Here is an 18,175-nt window from a genome sequence, read left to right on the forward strand (position 1 = left end):
AGAAAAAAGTTTCTATCACTCAAAGATTTGGAGGACCCCCTGTAGTACTAACTCTGAGGACCCCCTAGGGGTCCCGGACCCCCTGTTGAAGACCCCTGGTCTATACACTTAAACTTTATGTTGGTTTGTTTACTGTTGAGTGAGAAAACAATGTTGCACGTTAAGTTAATCATCTGGGGTCCCCCCAGGCCCCCAGCCCCCAAAATAATGTGGGGTCCCAACCCACAATCAATGCCCACCCACAATCAATGCAGACTATTAGCCTAGACTATTAGGGATCCTTTAAATGAAAAGGGTTGAGAATCACTGAGTTTAATGACTGTGTCCTTCCATACATAGATTGCAGCAGTACAGTGCAATGATACTGTGGTGGTTGACACAGATACTGCAGCTCTGCACTTATCAGTATATGGAGGGAAATGCAACGTCAGCAGGGTTTGGGGGAGGGGAGGGGGCGCCAGGCAGGGACCATGATGGAGGGCGGGACTAAACAGTGAACTAGATGAAATAAATAAGGCGAGGAGGGAGACAGCAAAAAAAAGTTTCATATGAAAAGTTGGCGGTACTCTACTCTACGGACTATAGTTGTGTAATCCGGGGGGACACTGTTTTCACCGCCTCTGGCTCCACACTCACAGCACATCTGAATTCATTCACTATTCGTTTCTTTTACGTGGAGTTTCAGCGAGTATTTTCTGGCTGTTCTGAGGATGATGTTGTAGCCAGCTCTACTTCTGCTTTATTTATGCGTGGTTACACGGTAAGTCCTATTATACCTCATTCACACAAGTTTGATCCGTGGATGGCTTTATTATCCGTGCTTATGGTTTTATCGATTGGATCATGTGTAATATGGCTTTATCCATGCTTAGTTAGGAGTTGATCCATGGATTTGTGTTGGATAATCCAATGTTGTTTCGTTGAATCGCCCTAGAGTAGACTGACTGCAGTTTGGCGAGGACTAGTCTTGTACTAACGTTATAACATTACCGTTTGCCACACTTATGTTATGATTAAGTCTCATTATTCAAGTTATTAACTCAAGGATTTGTGTTTTGCCGGCTGACTTTAGTAGTAACTGTGTCTTTACACAAACCCCGCGCGCGCCCGGGGTGAGCTATACTGTAAGGAACGTTTCATTACAGCGTTGTAAAGTACAGACAGACTGAGACTACAATCGCGTTTCTACAGTTGTTGTTTAGATTGATTGAAGAGTTTATTAGAAGGTTGCATAGGAAAAGGTACTAACAGTTTCATGACAGTATAAATCACTTGTACGAGGTCAACAAAAATGAGATCCTGGTAAGCTTTACGGCTTATTTACTACAGGAACCACTTTATGTACGGTATCTCATATAACATTGCAACGTTTCTGTGAGCGGTGTTTAATGTAAGTACAAGTAGTGACTGTAGCAGTGTATACTACACATTAATGTAAGTTTGTTGTGACTGTAGTTAGTGTGTACTTTATGTACACATTCCGCGCCCTGATTTCAAAAATGTTTATACCTGCGCGGGACGCACGTCGCTCGACGTACATACACTGCACTTCCTGTTAGTGACGCACTTCCAGTCCGCGCTCCCATTGGCTGGATTCACGACTGGGCGTGCCCGCGGTGGCCGTTGAGGGCGACGATTGGACGGAACGCACGCCACTAACTTACCGCCAAGCCCAGAGCGGTGTTATTTGATTTTTTTAGATTCCCCCCATCCCATGATCACAGCATTTTTGATTCCTTTATTAAAGGCATAGCATTAAATGCTAACGTGATTATAATAATGTCATTAGCCATGAAGTATAACGTTGTCCAAAAAGGCAACCACTCTTCCCCTTGTGATTAACGGATCACACAGTGCAGTAATCTAAAATTGTGTACAGTATGTACTACGGTATGTAATGGTATGTGTAGGCTACTGTACTGGTATGTTATACTTAGCTTGCTTTGCACTAAGCAGTCATGATTATAGCTACAGCAGTGGGGGGAAAAGTTCTCAAATAATGTTTTACTTAGGTAAAAGTAGCAATTCTACAATATAAAAATACTCTGTTACAAGGAAACAGTGTTCAAAATGTTACTTGCGTAAAAGTACAAGTATTGGCATCAAAATAGGGTTAAAGTACCAAAAGCAAAAATACTAAAATATTTGAATATGGCAGATCTAAAAGCTCACAACACGCCGCATCACAGATATAAATAATAATGTATATCTGCAAAGTTACTAGTAACTAAAGTTTTCAAATAATTGTAGTGGAGTAAAAGTACAATATTTGCCTCTGAGAGTGGAGTAGAAGTATTAGAAATTGGAAATGATCAAGTACAAATACCTCAAATTTGTACTTAAGTAAATGTACTTGGTTACTTTAGCTACAGACAGTCAAACATTGCGTAATGAATAATATTCACCAGGTTTCTGTGAATAACGTGAGACATCAGACATGTAACGGTATCCGGCATCCATGCTAATAACGGAAGAACCCTGACAAAATAGGATTGGTCTTAAACGTAAAGCGTTGTAACTAATATTGATAAGATGCCATCCCTGAAATGCCATTAATATATACATTAACTTATGTGATATGAAGTTAGTTAATAATAAGTTGCACTATGTTCTTTCATCTAAGGTGGAAAATGTTAAGTGTAACGGCAGAGTCTCAATACGTGACCCACGTATGCCCCACCTCTGAGGTTGGTATCTAGCAGTTTTTGCGCTACATGGTTCTTGACCAGCTAACTTTCAAGCAATTACTGATTGTCCACGCTTGCCTTTTTCTTTTCAACAGGACGTCTTTGTAGTGCCAGAGATTGTGGCAAAAACACCAAGGAAAATACTTGGCCCTTGTACAGCATCATCGACAGAGAACCAACAAAACATGGGCCCTCTCACAACGCCGACAAAGGGGATGGAAGTGGCATCTGGAGAGCCCTGGACACCCACGTCAAACCTCAAGATGCTCATCAGTGCTGCTAGCCCTGACATCAGGAACCGAGAGAAGGAGTTGTGCAATGACAACGATGGAGAGGAGACCCTTGAGCCCTCACAAGTAAAATGATTTACCACAGCACATACAAGTCACTGACCCGATATTCGTCATGTGTTGACAACTTAACTAATATATAACTTTGTCTGCAGGACACTGAAATGGGAGAGGAGACAGAGAAGCTGAGCAGGAAAGAGAAGAGTCTGGGCTTGCTCTGTCATAAATTCCTAGCCCGCTACCCGGATTACCCCGACCCTCTCCTCAACAATGGCATCTGTTTGGACGATGTGGCTACTGAGCTCAGTAAGTCTATACACATTCTTTTTTAATAATTTTTGTCGACTCAAAATGTTTCTATTTTTATTGTGTGGCTGAAGGCCAGGCCATATATAAGTGGAGTTGTATGTTTTTTTCCGCCCTCTTCTTTTTAATCCTTTATTTACCCAGGGAGGTAGCTAAGCTAGGGTCCTTATTTCCTGCCACGCCCTGCACACAGGGGAGCTGAGAGGTACGACTGCGACAGTCTTTATACTATTGCCAGTTTGCCACTGTATCAGTCAGTGCCTTACTCAAGCTCACCGAACACACCCAAGAGCATATTCAGGTGTTGGGGGAGGGGTGAGTGGGTGACACTCACTTCCCCACCCAGAGTTCTCCTGCTGGTCTGGAGAATAGTGGTGGGCAAATCCCTTCATTTCAGTAAACGAACAATTTCATTCATGTTCACGGCAATGATCCGTTCAAATGATTCGTTCACGTAAGTAGGTGTAGTAGTATACTATTTGCATCTATTCAACCTCACATGTTCATTGACCAGCCTACCTGTCCTTTGTCTAGACTAGGGACATGCATATTCTTTTGATACTTAAGTGTGGTGTTAACACTATCTGTCTTTTGTCCAGGAACAACAGTAGGCTACCTGTATTTCAATTCAAATAGAAATACACATGCATGTATATTGTCTAGACTCTAGACCAAGGGTTTTCAAAGTGGGTGACGGGGCACCCAAGAGTGCCGTGACGGCAGTCCAGGGGTGCCGCGAGAGAATTTGATAACATTTGGAATTTATTTGGACACTTAAAAAAAGAAGTACAACATTTTTTTCAGTCAGTTCTAACCAAAATGTCTATTGTCTCAACGTTTTCCTCATAACATAATTGCTCAAATATGCTATAAATATAAGTTGCTGGGAGAGAAAATTATGAATATAATGTAGGGGTGCCTCGCATTAAAACAATATTTATAGGGGTGCCCTGAACCAAAAAAGTTTGGGAACCCCTGCTCTAGACAATAGACATGCATGTGTATTTCTATTTGAATCTATTTGACTCTAGAGAAAAACTCTATTCTTACTCCCTCCCCACTCATTCACACAATTATTCTTTTTCTCCTCTCTCCATGCACACAGATGTGGAGCGCAGGCGCATCTACGACATCATGAACGTGCTGGAGAGCCTGCACATGGTGAGCCGCTCGGCCAAGAACCGCTACATATGGCGAGGGCGCTCCAAGCTGACCCAGACCCTGGCCATACTGAGGCAGGTGGGCGAGCAGCAGCGCTATGCACAGCAGATGCAACACATCCGCCTGCTGCAGAGCCTCGACAAGGCCTTCAACCTGGACGGAGATGACAAGGAGAACGAGGAGGCGGAGGCGGATGCGGAGGGGGCAGGAGAGCTGGGGCAAAAAGAGATGTTCTTCGTGGAACTTCCAGGAGTTGAGTTCAAAGCCGGTAAGAGATAGTAGTCTGTGTGATACCAAAGAATGACTGCTCAGAGTCTACTGTTATACATGACACATCCACATAGCAGGGGTTGACACTAAGGTCACAGGGGCACTTTCCCTTGCCCAATGGTCCACTTCACTTGCCCGGAAAGCAAGTCATCCAAAGTAAAAATGTAATTACCGTCCATTTAAACACTTTTTTTACTTTCAACTTGCATGCTTGAAACTTGCATCAAAGGCATAACTGCTGAGTGGCAACAGTCACTTTGAAAAACAGAATAGGCGCAACTGTTAGTTGTAAAAAGGTAGCATTGTTCTATTTAATAACCAATAATATTTCCCTAGTACTCAAACACACTTGCTCGTCAGGCAACATAAACATAAACTCACCTGCCGTCTGTGCCCGGATGTTTCATTTACTTTACGTGTGTCAACCCCTGCATATCTTTTTGTACAACTATTATGAAATGGAATCTATTTCATACCACTACTTGTGTCTTGCGTTGGACAGAGGATAATTCAGTTGCAATTTCCCCGTTCTCCCCAGCCTCTGTCAACAGTAGGAAGGACAAATCGCTCAGGGTGATGAGCCAGAAGTTCGTCATGTTGTTCCTGGTGTCCAGTCCACCAGTGGTCAGTTTAGAGGTGGCCGCTAAGATCCTCATTGGAGAGGACAACGCAGCCGATCAGGACAAGAGCAAGGTCAAGAGTAAGTTCAGATGGATGCCTGACATTCATGAACAACGTGCTCTTTGTATCTCTGTCGGAATCACATACTGATACGGGTGTTGAATTGTAGGAAATAACCAATGTTTTTATTTGGTTCCGTGTGTCCACTTCTTGTGAAAAAAACTAAAGATAATGTTTTTTCTGTCATTCCAGCCAAAGTGCGGCGACTCTATGACATAGCCAACATCCTGCGGAGTCTGAAGCTGATAGAGAAGGTCCATGTTACCACTGAGGAGAAGGGAAGGAAGCCAGCGTTTGAATGGATCGGCCCTCTTGAATTCCCCCAAGTTACAGGTACCAGTGTTACTGATGCTAAACATCGGTCCACATTACTATACAGGGTGCCTGCAGGTTCTAATACGCTTGTAAAATGTCAAATTGTTTTATAATAATTCACATGGTCACATACAGCATGCCATTATGAAACATATCTTGATTGAAGTTGTATATGGGTTATGTGCTAGTTATAAGATTTGGGTATTTTTTTCACCAGTGATTGACTGACTGACAAGTAAGCACACGATCTTGGGTTTGAATCCCACTCACTATCTGTTTAGCACATTATCCCTTCGCTCTGTTCTTTTTATTGGACTGTAACACTGCAGAAATTCTTTCTGAAAACAAAAACATGAATGCATTACTCCTATACACAGCTAGTAGTAAGCAGTAATGTCTCTTCCAGAATCTGAGGTCTCTGCACACGGCTGTTCGGAGGCCGCAACCAAGAGAGTGCTGGAGTCCCGCACCTCCAAAGAGAACTGTGCCAAAAACCTCTTCTCCTCACCAAGGTCCAAAACCAGCTTCACCAGGCACCCTTCCCTCATGAAGCTGGCCAAGAGCATCCAGGAAGACAGACGCAAGATCACCTCAGCCCCCAGCAGCCCTGTGAAAGATTCCCTTTGTGAGTACTAGTACACTACAAGTCTAACAGAGTTCTGTTTCGCTACTTAGCTATCTACATATACTGTAGATTAACACCAGACAGTGTAGGTTTAACTGGAATAATTGACTGGAATGAAGACTGGAATGTAATTCAGAATTAATAATTAACCTGGTCCTTTTTTTGTCTTTTTTTTCCCCCCACAGGTGATTCACGGAACAGTGACTTTCCGAGCAAAATGGCCCAGTTGGCTGCAATTTGTCAAATCCAGCGTGACCTGCAATCAAAGTGAGTTTAGTCTCATGTGGAGTTAATACAGAGTCTGCCGTGTCAGATCTCAGATGTCAGATGAATACATAATCCACATTTTTACTAGGGATGGGACGATATGAACATTTCATGTCACGATTATTGTGACCAAAGAAATTACGATTTGCGATATTATCGTGATATCAAAATATCTCTAACATCCATTATCCTGGGGCGGAATATTTGCCAACAAATAGCAGATATACAACTGCGACGCGTTGTGAGCTTGTAGATCGGCTATTCTTTGGCAAAGAGATTTGGTAGGGAGGGAGTGAAAAAAAGACATATCAAGTACGTTATTTTCAGGTCCGTTTTTACCAAAGTATCCAAAGTAAGTCCATATTATTATTTTTTTTAAATATAGATATTTTTTGATTTACCAGACTGTAAACCACAAACTGGTAATTTTTTATCTGTTAAATTGTTAATGCACTCCCCTCATTTTGTTCAATTGGCTGTTTTAATGTTATCTGCTCCCTTTGTCTGCTGAATATTGCTTGTACGGACTTATACTGTTGTTCCACATACTGTCGGAGATATACTGTTTTTCCACTTTCCATAAGTATTATGTCTTATAATTCCTAATATATATGAGTTGAGTAAAAAAAATCTAATTCAACAAAATAAGGGGGGAGTGCATTAAGAATTTAACAGATTACAAACTTCTAGTTTGTGGTTTACAGTCTGGTAAATCAAAAATATATCTATATTAAAAAATTTAAAATATGGACTTAGACAGTTTTTCGTCTCAGGTACTCAGAGGGTTCAAATTGTACCGGATATGCAGCTTGGCAAATAATGGGTGCATGACGGAGGATAATTTCATGATAAATGTAAATCTCCATGATATGATTATTGTGAATGAATGTTTTCATCACGATAAGCGATAATAACGATCGTCCCATCCCTGCTTTTTACCATTCCAGGGCTGGAGACAGGAGTTCAAAGGCTGCCGTAGCTCCGGAGCCGGTCGCTGCCCAGACGACAGGGTCCCAGCAGGAAGCCAGAGTTAACAACACTAACGCCACCCACCTCACCCCTCAGACGCCACAACCCCCAGCCCCGCCGCCGCCAGTGGGACCTGGGGTCTCCTACATCCGCGCACACTGCCCTCCCCTCATCCCTATGCTGCTACCTCAGCCCGGAAGGGGCGCTGGGTCTTACGCCGTCTACCTTCACCCGTCCTCTCTGCGAGGACACCACCACCACCACCACCTGGCTAAGCCACAGCCCACCAGCCTGGCTGTTCGTTCCATGACCTTCGAGGATAAGAGTGGTCAGAGTCCCACGGGTCATTCGCCTGCTGCTGCTGCTGGCCGTCCGGCCTCCAGGGCCCCGGAGTCTTCCAGCCCCTCGGCTGTCAAACGCCCGAGTTCAGATCCCACTGCCGACGGAAGCCCCTCCAAGGCCAAGAGGGTTGAGGTATGAGTCCTCTCTTACTACTTTGGTCTTTTGAGTAACGTTATATATCAGGGGTCAGCAACCTTTTTGAAATGAAGTGCCATGTTTTTATTTTCTACAGTGTCATTGTGCCATGTCAACATACATTTTAATGACAAATATTTTGTCATATTTTGATTGGCAGGACATTGTTATAAGGATCATTAGACCCAGAGCAATAATCCACCTATCTCCCTGACTCCCTCCCCAGTCAGAGTTCAGAGTTTTAATGAATGTAGAATTATCTGCCAGATGTAATTTGCTATAAATTAGCAAACTTTATTTAATTGACCACGTTCGTTTACATTTTCTTTATGACAAATATTTTTACATATTTTGATTGGCAGGACATTGTTATAATGATCATTAGACAAGAGCAATAAACCACCCATCTCCCCGACTCCCTCCCCAGTCAGAGTCCAGAGTTTTAATGAATGTAGAATTTTGTGCAAGATGTAATTTTCTATACATTAGCTAACTTCATTTAATTGACCATGTTTTAAAAAAAGATTTGTTTTTAAAATAAAAATCCTCTCTCTCACACTTCTGCCAGTGTGCCGGTGATCACCTTCCCCTGTGCCAATGTTGGCACCCGTGCCTAAGGTTGCCTACCCCTGTTATATATTGTTGTCGGGTGGAAACCTTGTATGTCCAAAACCGTTTGTTTTGCATTCATCATTTTAAAAATGATTTAAACTAGTGAAAAAAGCCGATCTACAAGCACACAACGCCTCGCGCCGCGAGGCGTTGTGTGCTTGTAGATCAGCTGATTTCACTACTTTTGTGCGACGGCCTTGTATGATGAAGCAGGGCCTTGCTTTGCGAAAAAAAAAACGTACACATTTGAAATTTGGAGATATGAGTTTTCTGCCCGACAGTGACGATATAAAGTTTGCTATTCGTTAACCACATAGACCCTAGCATCTCTATTCTGGGATAATGTCTTAATAGGTGAACATTTGGCTAAATATAATGAATATGCAAGTATTCGTTGAATAAAGCTGATCTACAAGCTTAAAGAGTGTTGCGACACGTGAGCTTGTAGATCAGATATTTTCAATATTTGTAGGTTTATAGGATTTAAGTGGTTATTGACATGTGGGCTTGAAAAATTAATTCATTTTACACTCTCAAGAGTTATAAGGGTCTATAAGGGTCCATTTGGTTACCAACTCTCCATTATTTAGCTGGGGACCACCTGGAACCCCCTCAAGGACCACTGATGGTCCCCGGACTACTGGTTGAAAACCACTGAGTTAGACAAAGCTAGTGCTCTCTGAAAAGTCCTAGATGTGACGTGTGCCTTCTCTCCGTGTGTCCTGGTGTAGGACGCGTCCCCGAAGCTGTGTGAGATCCTGCAGGCCCGTCTGGCCCCTCGGGGACATCATCATCTGTCCAGCAGACCGTCTCCTCGGGCCCTCCACAAAGACCCCGAGTTCCTCAGGGCCCCCGGCAACGCCGTGGTGGCGGGGACGGCACTGGGAGCCAATCAGACGCTGGAGCAGAGCGTGGAGACCTTCCTGGAGAAGGAGGACAGAGCCGTGAGCTCTGACAGCGAGGCGGGACTGACGCCCCTGAGAGCTGTCCCCTGCACACCTAGTGGACACACAGAGGTATGACACATTGATTGATTGATTGATTGTTTTATTAGACATTGTAAGATTATGTAAAACAGCACGAGTACAGTCAAAATACTATATAGTCTAAAACAGTAGCCCCGTTTACATGGACGCTTCTAATCGTATTAAAAACAAGATTTTAGATAAACCCGATCTAAATTCTCCATGTATACACCTAAATAAACCCGATCAAAACCAACCTGATTTAAATTCTGATGTTAATGTTAAGACCCGGTCCATCAGGCTTCTGGACAGAGGTTTTTGTCACCATGCAACCAGGCTTATGACAAACACCCATCATGGCGTATTGCCTTTCTACCTATATAGAGGCAGCTGTGCATACATACACTATTACAAATTAATAAACAAAAATAAACATAGACACGTATGTGTCTGTATGTATGTATTATACAGTATGTATGTACTGTATGTGTAGTGTATACTGTATATGGGATGTAACATCCTATTCCTAGCCTACTATGCTGTGGTCTCCTATCTTTAAAAAAAGAATAAGAGCACTATGTTACGTTTTTGTATAGTTAACAGCATTCTCCTGGTGACCCAGGTCTGATGTAGTCCCTGATTCAGCGTTGCTCTGGATTAAGAGCATCTGCTAAATACCTAAATTGTAAATTGTAATTGTAAGTAGCATTCTTCTGGGTCCTTGCGACTGGAGTTCAGCACCACAGGGAAATAACAGAAGCTTTATTGCGTGATAAAATAAATGTACCGCTGAGTCCACTTTGGTAGAATTACATTTCTTTTTAGATTAATGTCCAGACAATCCAGTACCACAACACAGTGATGCTTCATCAGTGCTTCTAGCAAACATTCCATTTCTCATTAACCCCCAAAATGGCCTTTCCTGATGGAAAGACTAGGCTCTGTCTGTGTATAAGGACGAAACTAAGCAAATTGAAACGATTGTACAGCAGCTTACGCCATGTCTGTTTCCTTGTCCTTTCAGACTCTGGTTCCTGCAGGTTACCTGTTCCCCATCTCCCAACAGTCCCTCCTCGGCTACAAAGACCTGCATGCTCTCAGCGGAGAGGGCAACAGGGCTCCCACTCCCACATACAACATCTATCACACACCAACCGCAGGTAACACAAAGAAAACACATTGAACCCATTTAGAACGGGTACACATTTTGTGTATCATTATTTTATGCTTTAACTATTGAAAAATAGCAGATATACAAGCTCACAGCGTGGCACCGAGTGCAGCGCTGCGAGCTTGTAGATCTGCTATTTTTGAAAAATCGTGAAAATTAGAATTTTGACCCGATTCTATAAGTGTCTTTTGAATCATTCTAAGGTTTTGTTTTTGAAAAAACAATGTTTCTATGTCAGCAATCTGGTTAGCCATCATCAAAGAAAAGGTCCTTTTCACTTAAATGGAGCTCAGTTAGTCTGTTCATGAGGGACTACTCTGTCAGTGGTTCTCAAACCTTTTCATGTGAAGGACCCCCAAAATTATATTTATTTGGCCACGGACCCCCATCTCAAAATATTTAGTTCCAGGGACCACCCAGAAGCAAAATTTGAGTTACACACATTCGCTTTGAAAATACATATATTCAAAGATTTGCACACATTTTCATGACTTTTTCAAAAATAGCAGATCTACAAGCTCGCAGCGCGGCACTCGGTGCCGCGCTGTGAGCTTGTATATCTGCTATTTTTCACTGCTTAAAGCATTCAATAATTCTAGGCCTAAATGGGTGAAGGGAGTTGCAAACAAGCTCTCATGTGGTTCTGGTTTCCACAGTCAGAACCACATGGGAGTAGGGGTGTCTTCTAAAAATCGACGAATCGACGCGTCGTTTTAAGCCCCGGGAATCGACGCCAATTGTTTGAGTCGAAGCGAAAATATATATTTTTTTATATCACCAGTTAGCCTACTACTGCCAGTACTGCGGTGCACTGCTGGACTGGTGTGGTGTCATGTACTTCCAATGAGAAGTAGCAATTGGCGAACACGAACAGTTATTTATTGTCTCGCACCAGCGTCGGGTTGAAAGTGAGACGGAACGGCCAGAACGGTTCAGACCGCCGCTTCGTTAAAACATTCAGAGCCGGGACAGTGTTCCGTTAAGAGGAGGGAAGCACGCTGTCAAAATCCCATACTAAATAACCTGCCACAGCACAAACGCGCGTCCACGAAGTAGTAAACAATCTTCTAAAGTCAAATTAACATACACAAGTGTAGGCTACAAGTTACATTTTCTAATTAAAGTGCTTCTGAATTGTTCCAATGTTGTAATCCATGATGAATGATTGTGTTTCGCTGTGTTTGCGTCCATGACATGTCCACACTACTGGCTCTAACGTAGCCTCGGAAACCCAGACTTTTAGCTCTAACGGGAGCTGTGCCTCCCCCTTTTTATGATCCGTTTCTGAAATGAATCCGTTCTCGACACTGACTCATTACTCTGTCAGTGCTCTGTGTCCCGCGACTGCGGACTGGATCCCATCGTTCATTTAAAAGAGCCGTTCAAGAGAGCGGAATCGTTCGCGAATGTCTCATCTACTGCACGCTGCCGAGAGACGGGGCAGAGTTGAAACAGCGGAGATTTGTTTTAACGGTGTGTTATAACTCTATGGTTGTACACTGCTATGCAGATAACATTTGTGCTCGCGCACCGATATCACCGAAAACACTGTGTATTCAATTCATCTCTTAATGTATTATTCTATTATGTTGACGTGGTTTAAAGCAACACTTTTTTTTCTCTTTTTTTTACACAAAGTAGACTATAAAACGATTCGTCGACGCGTCGGATTAACCCCCGCGACTCGAATCGACTTCATAAATCCTGTGTCGAAGACAGCCCTACATGGGAGCAGACTGTCTTCCTGCTAGAAGCTGATGGGATTTTAGCTGCACTAGTTTCACTGATTATTGTCTCAACAACGTGTGTGAACGTTCCTCCCGACCCTTCCTCAGGCTCCAGACCTCCTCTGGTGCAGGAGGTGACCCCCACCGGCCTGCGCCTCCACAGGTTCCCCGCCGCGTCGCCCCTCTCCTCCCAGGGCCAACGCCTGCTCAGCCCCAGTCCCGCCATCCTCAACTTCACCCTGCAGAACCTGGGCCTCATCCAGGCGCCCGGCCCGGGACAGACCCCCGAGCGCACCACTGCCGGCACCCTGGCCAGTCCACTGCACCCTGCGCACCTGGGAGGGCTGGGGCGCATGGTGTTTATCAAGCCCATGTCTCCAGTCCCCATCCAGCAGACGGTACACGGCCAACCACTGACGCTCATCAGTGTACAGCAGGTAAAATAAAACAAATATTTTTGTTAGATTTTGAATTCCTTGCTATACTGATGTGGTCCCATATAGGAGAGATAAACAGGCAAATGTTGATCAAAATAACAATTCTTCTACATTCTCTAATTGTGTAGACTTCTTGTAAATTAAGTCATGCAGATGTTTAACCACGATTTGACTCTTGAGTTAAAGATCTATTTTTTGGGCTTTTATGCCTTTTATTGATGATAGGACAGTATACTGACAGGAAATGGGGAGAGAGATGGGGGAATTACATACGGAAAATGTCGCCCGGATCGGGAATCGAACCGGCGACGCCATCAGGCATCATAGCCTATATGTGTTATGCGCCTGGACCAGTAGGCAAGCGGGCGCCCCAAGAGTTAAAGATCTATAAGGGTCCATTTCGTTACCAACTCTCTGTCATTTAGCCCGGGGACCACCTGGGATGTGGGATCCCCTCAAGGACCACTGGTCGAGAACCACTGTTTTACAAGAAAAGAAACTACGAAAGCATTTTTTCTGCTGTTGTCATTGTGTTAACCGCTGGTCATTCTGCTCTGTCCAGTCTCTGATGGCTACGCCCAAGGGAACAGGGGTCTCTCAGCCCAGTTTCTTCCACACCCCGGTGTCCCTGTCACCCCTGGCCACCGTGGTGACCACCAGCAGCCCCACCACCGCCACCAGCACCACCGTCTACATCCCTCAGAGGAAACTTGAAGTCAGCCCCAAAGGCTCCTAAACAGAGCCATCTCCATTGCTGTCACTATTAACATTCTGGGTCTGCTGTCGTGCCTCAGTGTGTGTACGCTACGCCCAGAAATATCTGTATTGGTGTGTTTGCATTTTTAGTTATCTGTTTTTAGTTTTTTTTTTTTTTGAGAGGTTGTTTTATTCATATAGGGTCCAAACTGTATGTATGTGGAAATGACATAGGAACTAATGCAGCAAAAGAATAGGCATGCAGACGCTCGCTGTCACAGTGTGACTGCCAGAGACTCTGATGACCATGTCAGAATTACCACATCCTATGGTAAATCGTTTTCTTTTAAAAGTAGGACTGGAAGATATATTTTCCAACAAATGCTTTCATCAACAGAGGTGAAGGGTTGTCTATTCAGCAAATTACTTCTGCTAACATGGGTTACATGGACGCCAAAATGTGTTATTTTCCTAACTGTTAAAAAAGTATTGCAAATGTGATTTGTGCCACGGAGAAGAACAACCACGTCACCTCAACATAAAATGAAAATGGAAGTTGTTGACTGAGAGACCCGGTTTGGTGTGATTGAGAATATTGTAGATTGGTTGGTTATTTTTCTTACTAGTAAAACCTAGTGAGAATACAGTCTTGCACATTTGACATGTTAACTTTTACCATTTTTAAAAAGTGGAATTGTTTAAATGAATGTTTGTGATTCTAAGACCAATCAGGCATTTCTTTTGCTAATTTAATTTAACTTCATTTCAGAAGTCATAGTAAATGAAAAATAAATGTTTAATATTGTTTTTATATGAATATGTCCTGTATTTATTAAATACCAGCACAGTTTGCCTGTTGAGTTTATACAAAAAATAATAATCAAATATAGCCGCAAGCAGCGATAAAGTGGCCAAAGCCAAAAACACCTCAAATCATGAACACAGCCTGCAATGTGCGTGAAATCTTGCAAGCACATTCCCAATAGGTCAAAGAACAGATACTACCCTTCTTACATTGGCCTGTTATAGCGCCACCAGCGGGTCAACTTTTGCACAACATTTTTGGAACAAAATGGACCAATCTTTGACGTCAGTAACTTCAAAGAGAGCACTGCCTGCGATCTTGACATTTTGTACTTTTATAGCCATTGTTTTCCGGCTTGAAGCGAGCCCACAATTGTTTCGAAGGAACAATATTTTTCTAGTTTGTAAGTGGTGTTCACCACACCATCTTACAAACCTGTCCACTTCAGTTGTATGGCTACTGATGTTATCTTCGCTTGTGAGTAGACTGACAATAACGGTGTCATCTGAGAATTTTATGACATGCTGATTGGGTTGTGAGCTGACACAATCATTTGTGTATAAAGTAAACAAGAGGGACGAGCTAACAGTCCCCTGAGGGGCCCCTGTACTGCTCACTGCCCTATCAGAGAGGACAGAGTTAAACCTCACCTGCTGTGGCCTGTTCGATAAGAAGGAGAAGTACCACTTGATTAAAGAGGGATTCACCCTCAGCCTGGCCAGCCCATGGAGAAGTATATCTGGATGGATCGTATTAAAGGCCGTGCTAAAATCGACAAAGAGAAGTCTAGCATATGTATTAGGAACCTCTAAATGCTTCAGGACCCAGTGTGTTAATGTTGAGATCACGTCACTAGTTCCGCGATTCCTTGCATAAGCAAATTGATGGGGATCTAGTGATGCCTCCGTTTCCTTACGGATTCTCTCCAGAGATTTAACAACATTGGAGGTTAAAGCCACTGGCAATCATTGTTCTCTAAAGGACAGGGCTTTTTAGGAACCGGTACTATGATAGTTTTTTTTTCCAGAGTTCTGGAACCATATGGGTGTCCATAGAAGCCTGGAAAAGACGGTGCCATGCTGGCGTTAATTCCTCTGCACAGGTGTTAAGGAGGAATGCACACATTCCATCCGGTCCTGTTGCTTTGTTAGTTTGCATAGTTTTAAACACCTTAGTGACCCGATCTTAGTCAATAATTATTCTATCATGATCACCGTTACATGGAAGGGCATTTATTACAACACCACACTCTTTAACAGTATCAGTCTCAAACCTCATAAAGAAATTGTTTAGCTCATTTGCTTTTCCTTCCTCATTCAGAGCAACTATGGGCTTCCTTGCAGGTTCCATGTTGGTCATCTTCCTGATAGAGTCCCATAGTTTCTTGATGTTTGAGTTCGCTAACTCTTGCTCTGCACGTTCTTTATGCTGCCTTCTGGATTCCCTTAGCTGCTGATTGAGGTCCCTCTCTGCGACCTTCATAGCTGCTATGTCCCCATTCTTAAAGGCTGTCTTTTTTTTCCTAGTTCCTCTAGTTTATATTTTGGTATGATAACCCTTTCTGAGAAGTAGCTTAATTGATGTTATCACCCGTTAGAGTTGGTCTCCCATCGACTTTCTATACAGGAGGAAAATAGTATACCCAGAAAAAAAAAGAAAATCTGGGTATTAACTATTTAAGTAGGATGTGAGGGGTTTAACTAGGGGTTTGTCATGATGCTGAATCCATTGCAAGCATTTGTTTTGCACAAAAAACATTCATGGGGCTACAAATGGCCCCAGAAAACGCCCACAAAACTGATGAAACTGATGAAAAGTGACACTTTTCATCACTAAACCATCGTTTTCTGGGGCCATTTTTGTAGCCCAAGGAATGTTTTAAGATCTCTATAAGGCAACAGTAACCTTTCTGCACAGTAAAATCCTCAGTTCATTTAAAGCAGCACATTGTAACTTTCCCCTTCTACCCTGGATTTGAACCTGGTTTCCGTTGAACCCGATTTCCGACACGATAGCTGACATCTCTCTCTCTCTCTCTCTCTCTCTCTCTCTCTCTCTCTCTCTCTCTCTCTCTCTCTCTCTCTCTCAGCAGTAACTATTAGTTCAGTGTCAAGGGGAAGTAGAAGGTTGTTCAGAATAGTTCATCTCAGGACAGGATGAGTCTCACCCTGCCCTGCGTTTTCCTCTGTGAGTATAACACTATTGTAACTGTAAATATCATATATTAATATTATTACTACTAGCACTGATATATCAATATTATTAAAACAATTCTGATATATCAATATTATCACTAGCTCTGATATATCAAATATTATTACTACTATATGTAGCTCTGTTATATCAATATTACTACAATAACTCAATATTGTTACTACTAGTAACTATTGTATCTCTAATATTACTAGCTATTTGAAGTACTTGTAATATTTGAATGTAGAAACGTATACAATGTTCCCTGGGGTTTATGTTTCTCAGGTTCTAAATGATGTTCCCCGCTTACAACCTGAACCCTTTTTGGTAAATGGGAAAACTATACTGTAAAACTCAGGGAACATAAACAACAATATTTTGTTATGTTTTTTTTTTTTTTTTTTTAAGCTTTGAATACAGTAAAAACACATTTTAATGGAATCAATGTTGCAGGTTTTACATAACAGATGTAACAGTAGTGGCTCAGAGCCTGTGCCGGCTGACCAAAATACCTAATGTCTCCCTCTCCCCCAGCCAAGGGAAATTCCCCTTTAGCCTAGTGGTTTAGATGCTGGCTTTCCCCGTGGGGGACACAAGTTTGATTCCCGGTTGTTACATTCTCTTGCATTGCCTCCTGAAGTCTAAGACCGGACATCTGAGCTCAAAGGAATATACTTTTGTTTGATGTCTGTTGTCCTTGAAAATGCTGATATTCATGTCATGTTGATATTGTGTCGTGAAATGTCTTTCAGTGCTGAGTGTCATCTCCTGTGGACACGGTCAAGGTGAATACATTTTATTAATTCACTCAGTAAATATCATATCTACACATTTATTAAACCTGTCTTAATTTCAGTTATTAAATATTTTTCAGTCAGTTTATTATTAGGCCAATGTGGGCTATATTAAAGGAGCACTCCACCCATTTTCAACGTCATCTTTGTATAATTTAGTGTTTCTCATTAACATTGCAGTCAAATGAGGGGCGGTTTGCATTGGATGGTTGGAACATACAGCTATTGTCACCTTGTGTGCGTGTGTGTGTGCGCGTGCGTGTGTGTGTGTGTGTGTGTGTGTGTGTGTGTGTGTGTGTGTGTGTGTGTGTGTGTGTATGTTTGTGTGCGTGCGTGTGTGTGTGCGTGTGTGTGAGAGCGTGGTTCCTTGTCTACCATGATTATGTAAGATACATTTTCTGTAACAGTCTGGGGCGTCCACACCTTGAGAGAGAGAGAGAGAGAGAGAGAGAGATTCATAAACCATATATTTGTATGGGCTTTTGTATAGATCTGATGTTCACTAAGAGAATTGGCCATAGATGGAAAAATAACTTGTGAAGTCCAATGCAAATCAGGACACTAACAATAGTGAAGTGATGTTGATATTGATGAATTCCAAATATTATCAAATGATTCTGCAGCACCCCTGGGCAGACGTCAAGGCACCCTAGGGTGCCTTTCAGGGGTGTCGAACCAAACTCTGGGCCCTGGGTACAAGGATTCACTTCGGGTCCCCCATGAATGT

General features: G+C 42.7%; 1 protein-coding gene across 1 annotated transcript; it reads left to right on the forward strand.

Moving 5' to 3' along the window:
• The first annotated feature begins 691 nt into the window (after positions 1-691).
• e2f8 (E2F transcription factor 8) lies at positions 692-14,390 on the forward strand. Its single transcript, XM_080729997.1, has 14 exons — positions 692-760; positions 2,624-2,687; positions 2,783-3,043; positions 3,133-3,283; positions 4,389-4,712; positions 5,253-5,414; positions 5,588-5,728; positions 6,117-6,335; positions 6,521-6,602; positions 7,550-8,045; positions 9,392-9,676; positions 10,650-10,785; positions 12,632-12,960; positions 13,523-14,390. Exons 2-14 carry the CDS (start codon positions 2,631-2,633, stop codon positions 13,694-13,696), a joined length of 2,817 nt encoding a protein of 938 aa, XP_080586123.1. The 5' UTR covers positions 692-760; positions 2,624-2,630; the 3' UTR covers positions 13,697-14,390.
• Positions 14,391-18,175: the final 3,785 nt, after the last annotated feature.

Source organism: Nannobrachium achirus, assembly GCF_963921795.1.
Source record: "Nannobrachium achirus genome assembly, chromosome: 7".
In the NCBI taxonomy this organism is placed as follows: Eukaryota; Metazoa; Chordata; class Actinopteri; order Myctophiformes; family Myctophidae; genus Nannobrachium; species Nannobrachium achirus.

Excerpts from the sequence above, each read along its gene's own strand:
- e2f8 (XM_080729997.1), top strand. The coding sequence starts at position 2,631 with ATGTTAAGTGTAACGGCAGAGTCTCAATACGTGACCCACGTATGCCCC. Across the intron at positions 5,729-6,116 it reads TGAATTCCCCCAAGTTACAG|AATCTGAGGTCTCTGCACAC; the intron begins GTACCAGTGTTA and ends TGTCTCTTCCAG. Across the intron at positions 9,677-10,649 it reads CACCTAGTGGACACACAGAG|ACTCTGGTTCCTGCAGGTTA; the intron begins GTATGACACATT and ends TTGTCCTTTCAG.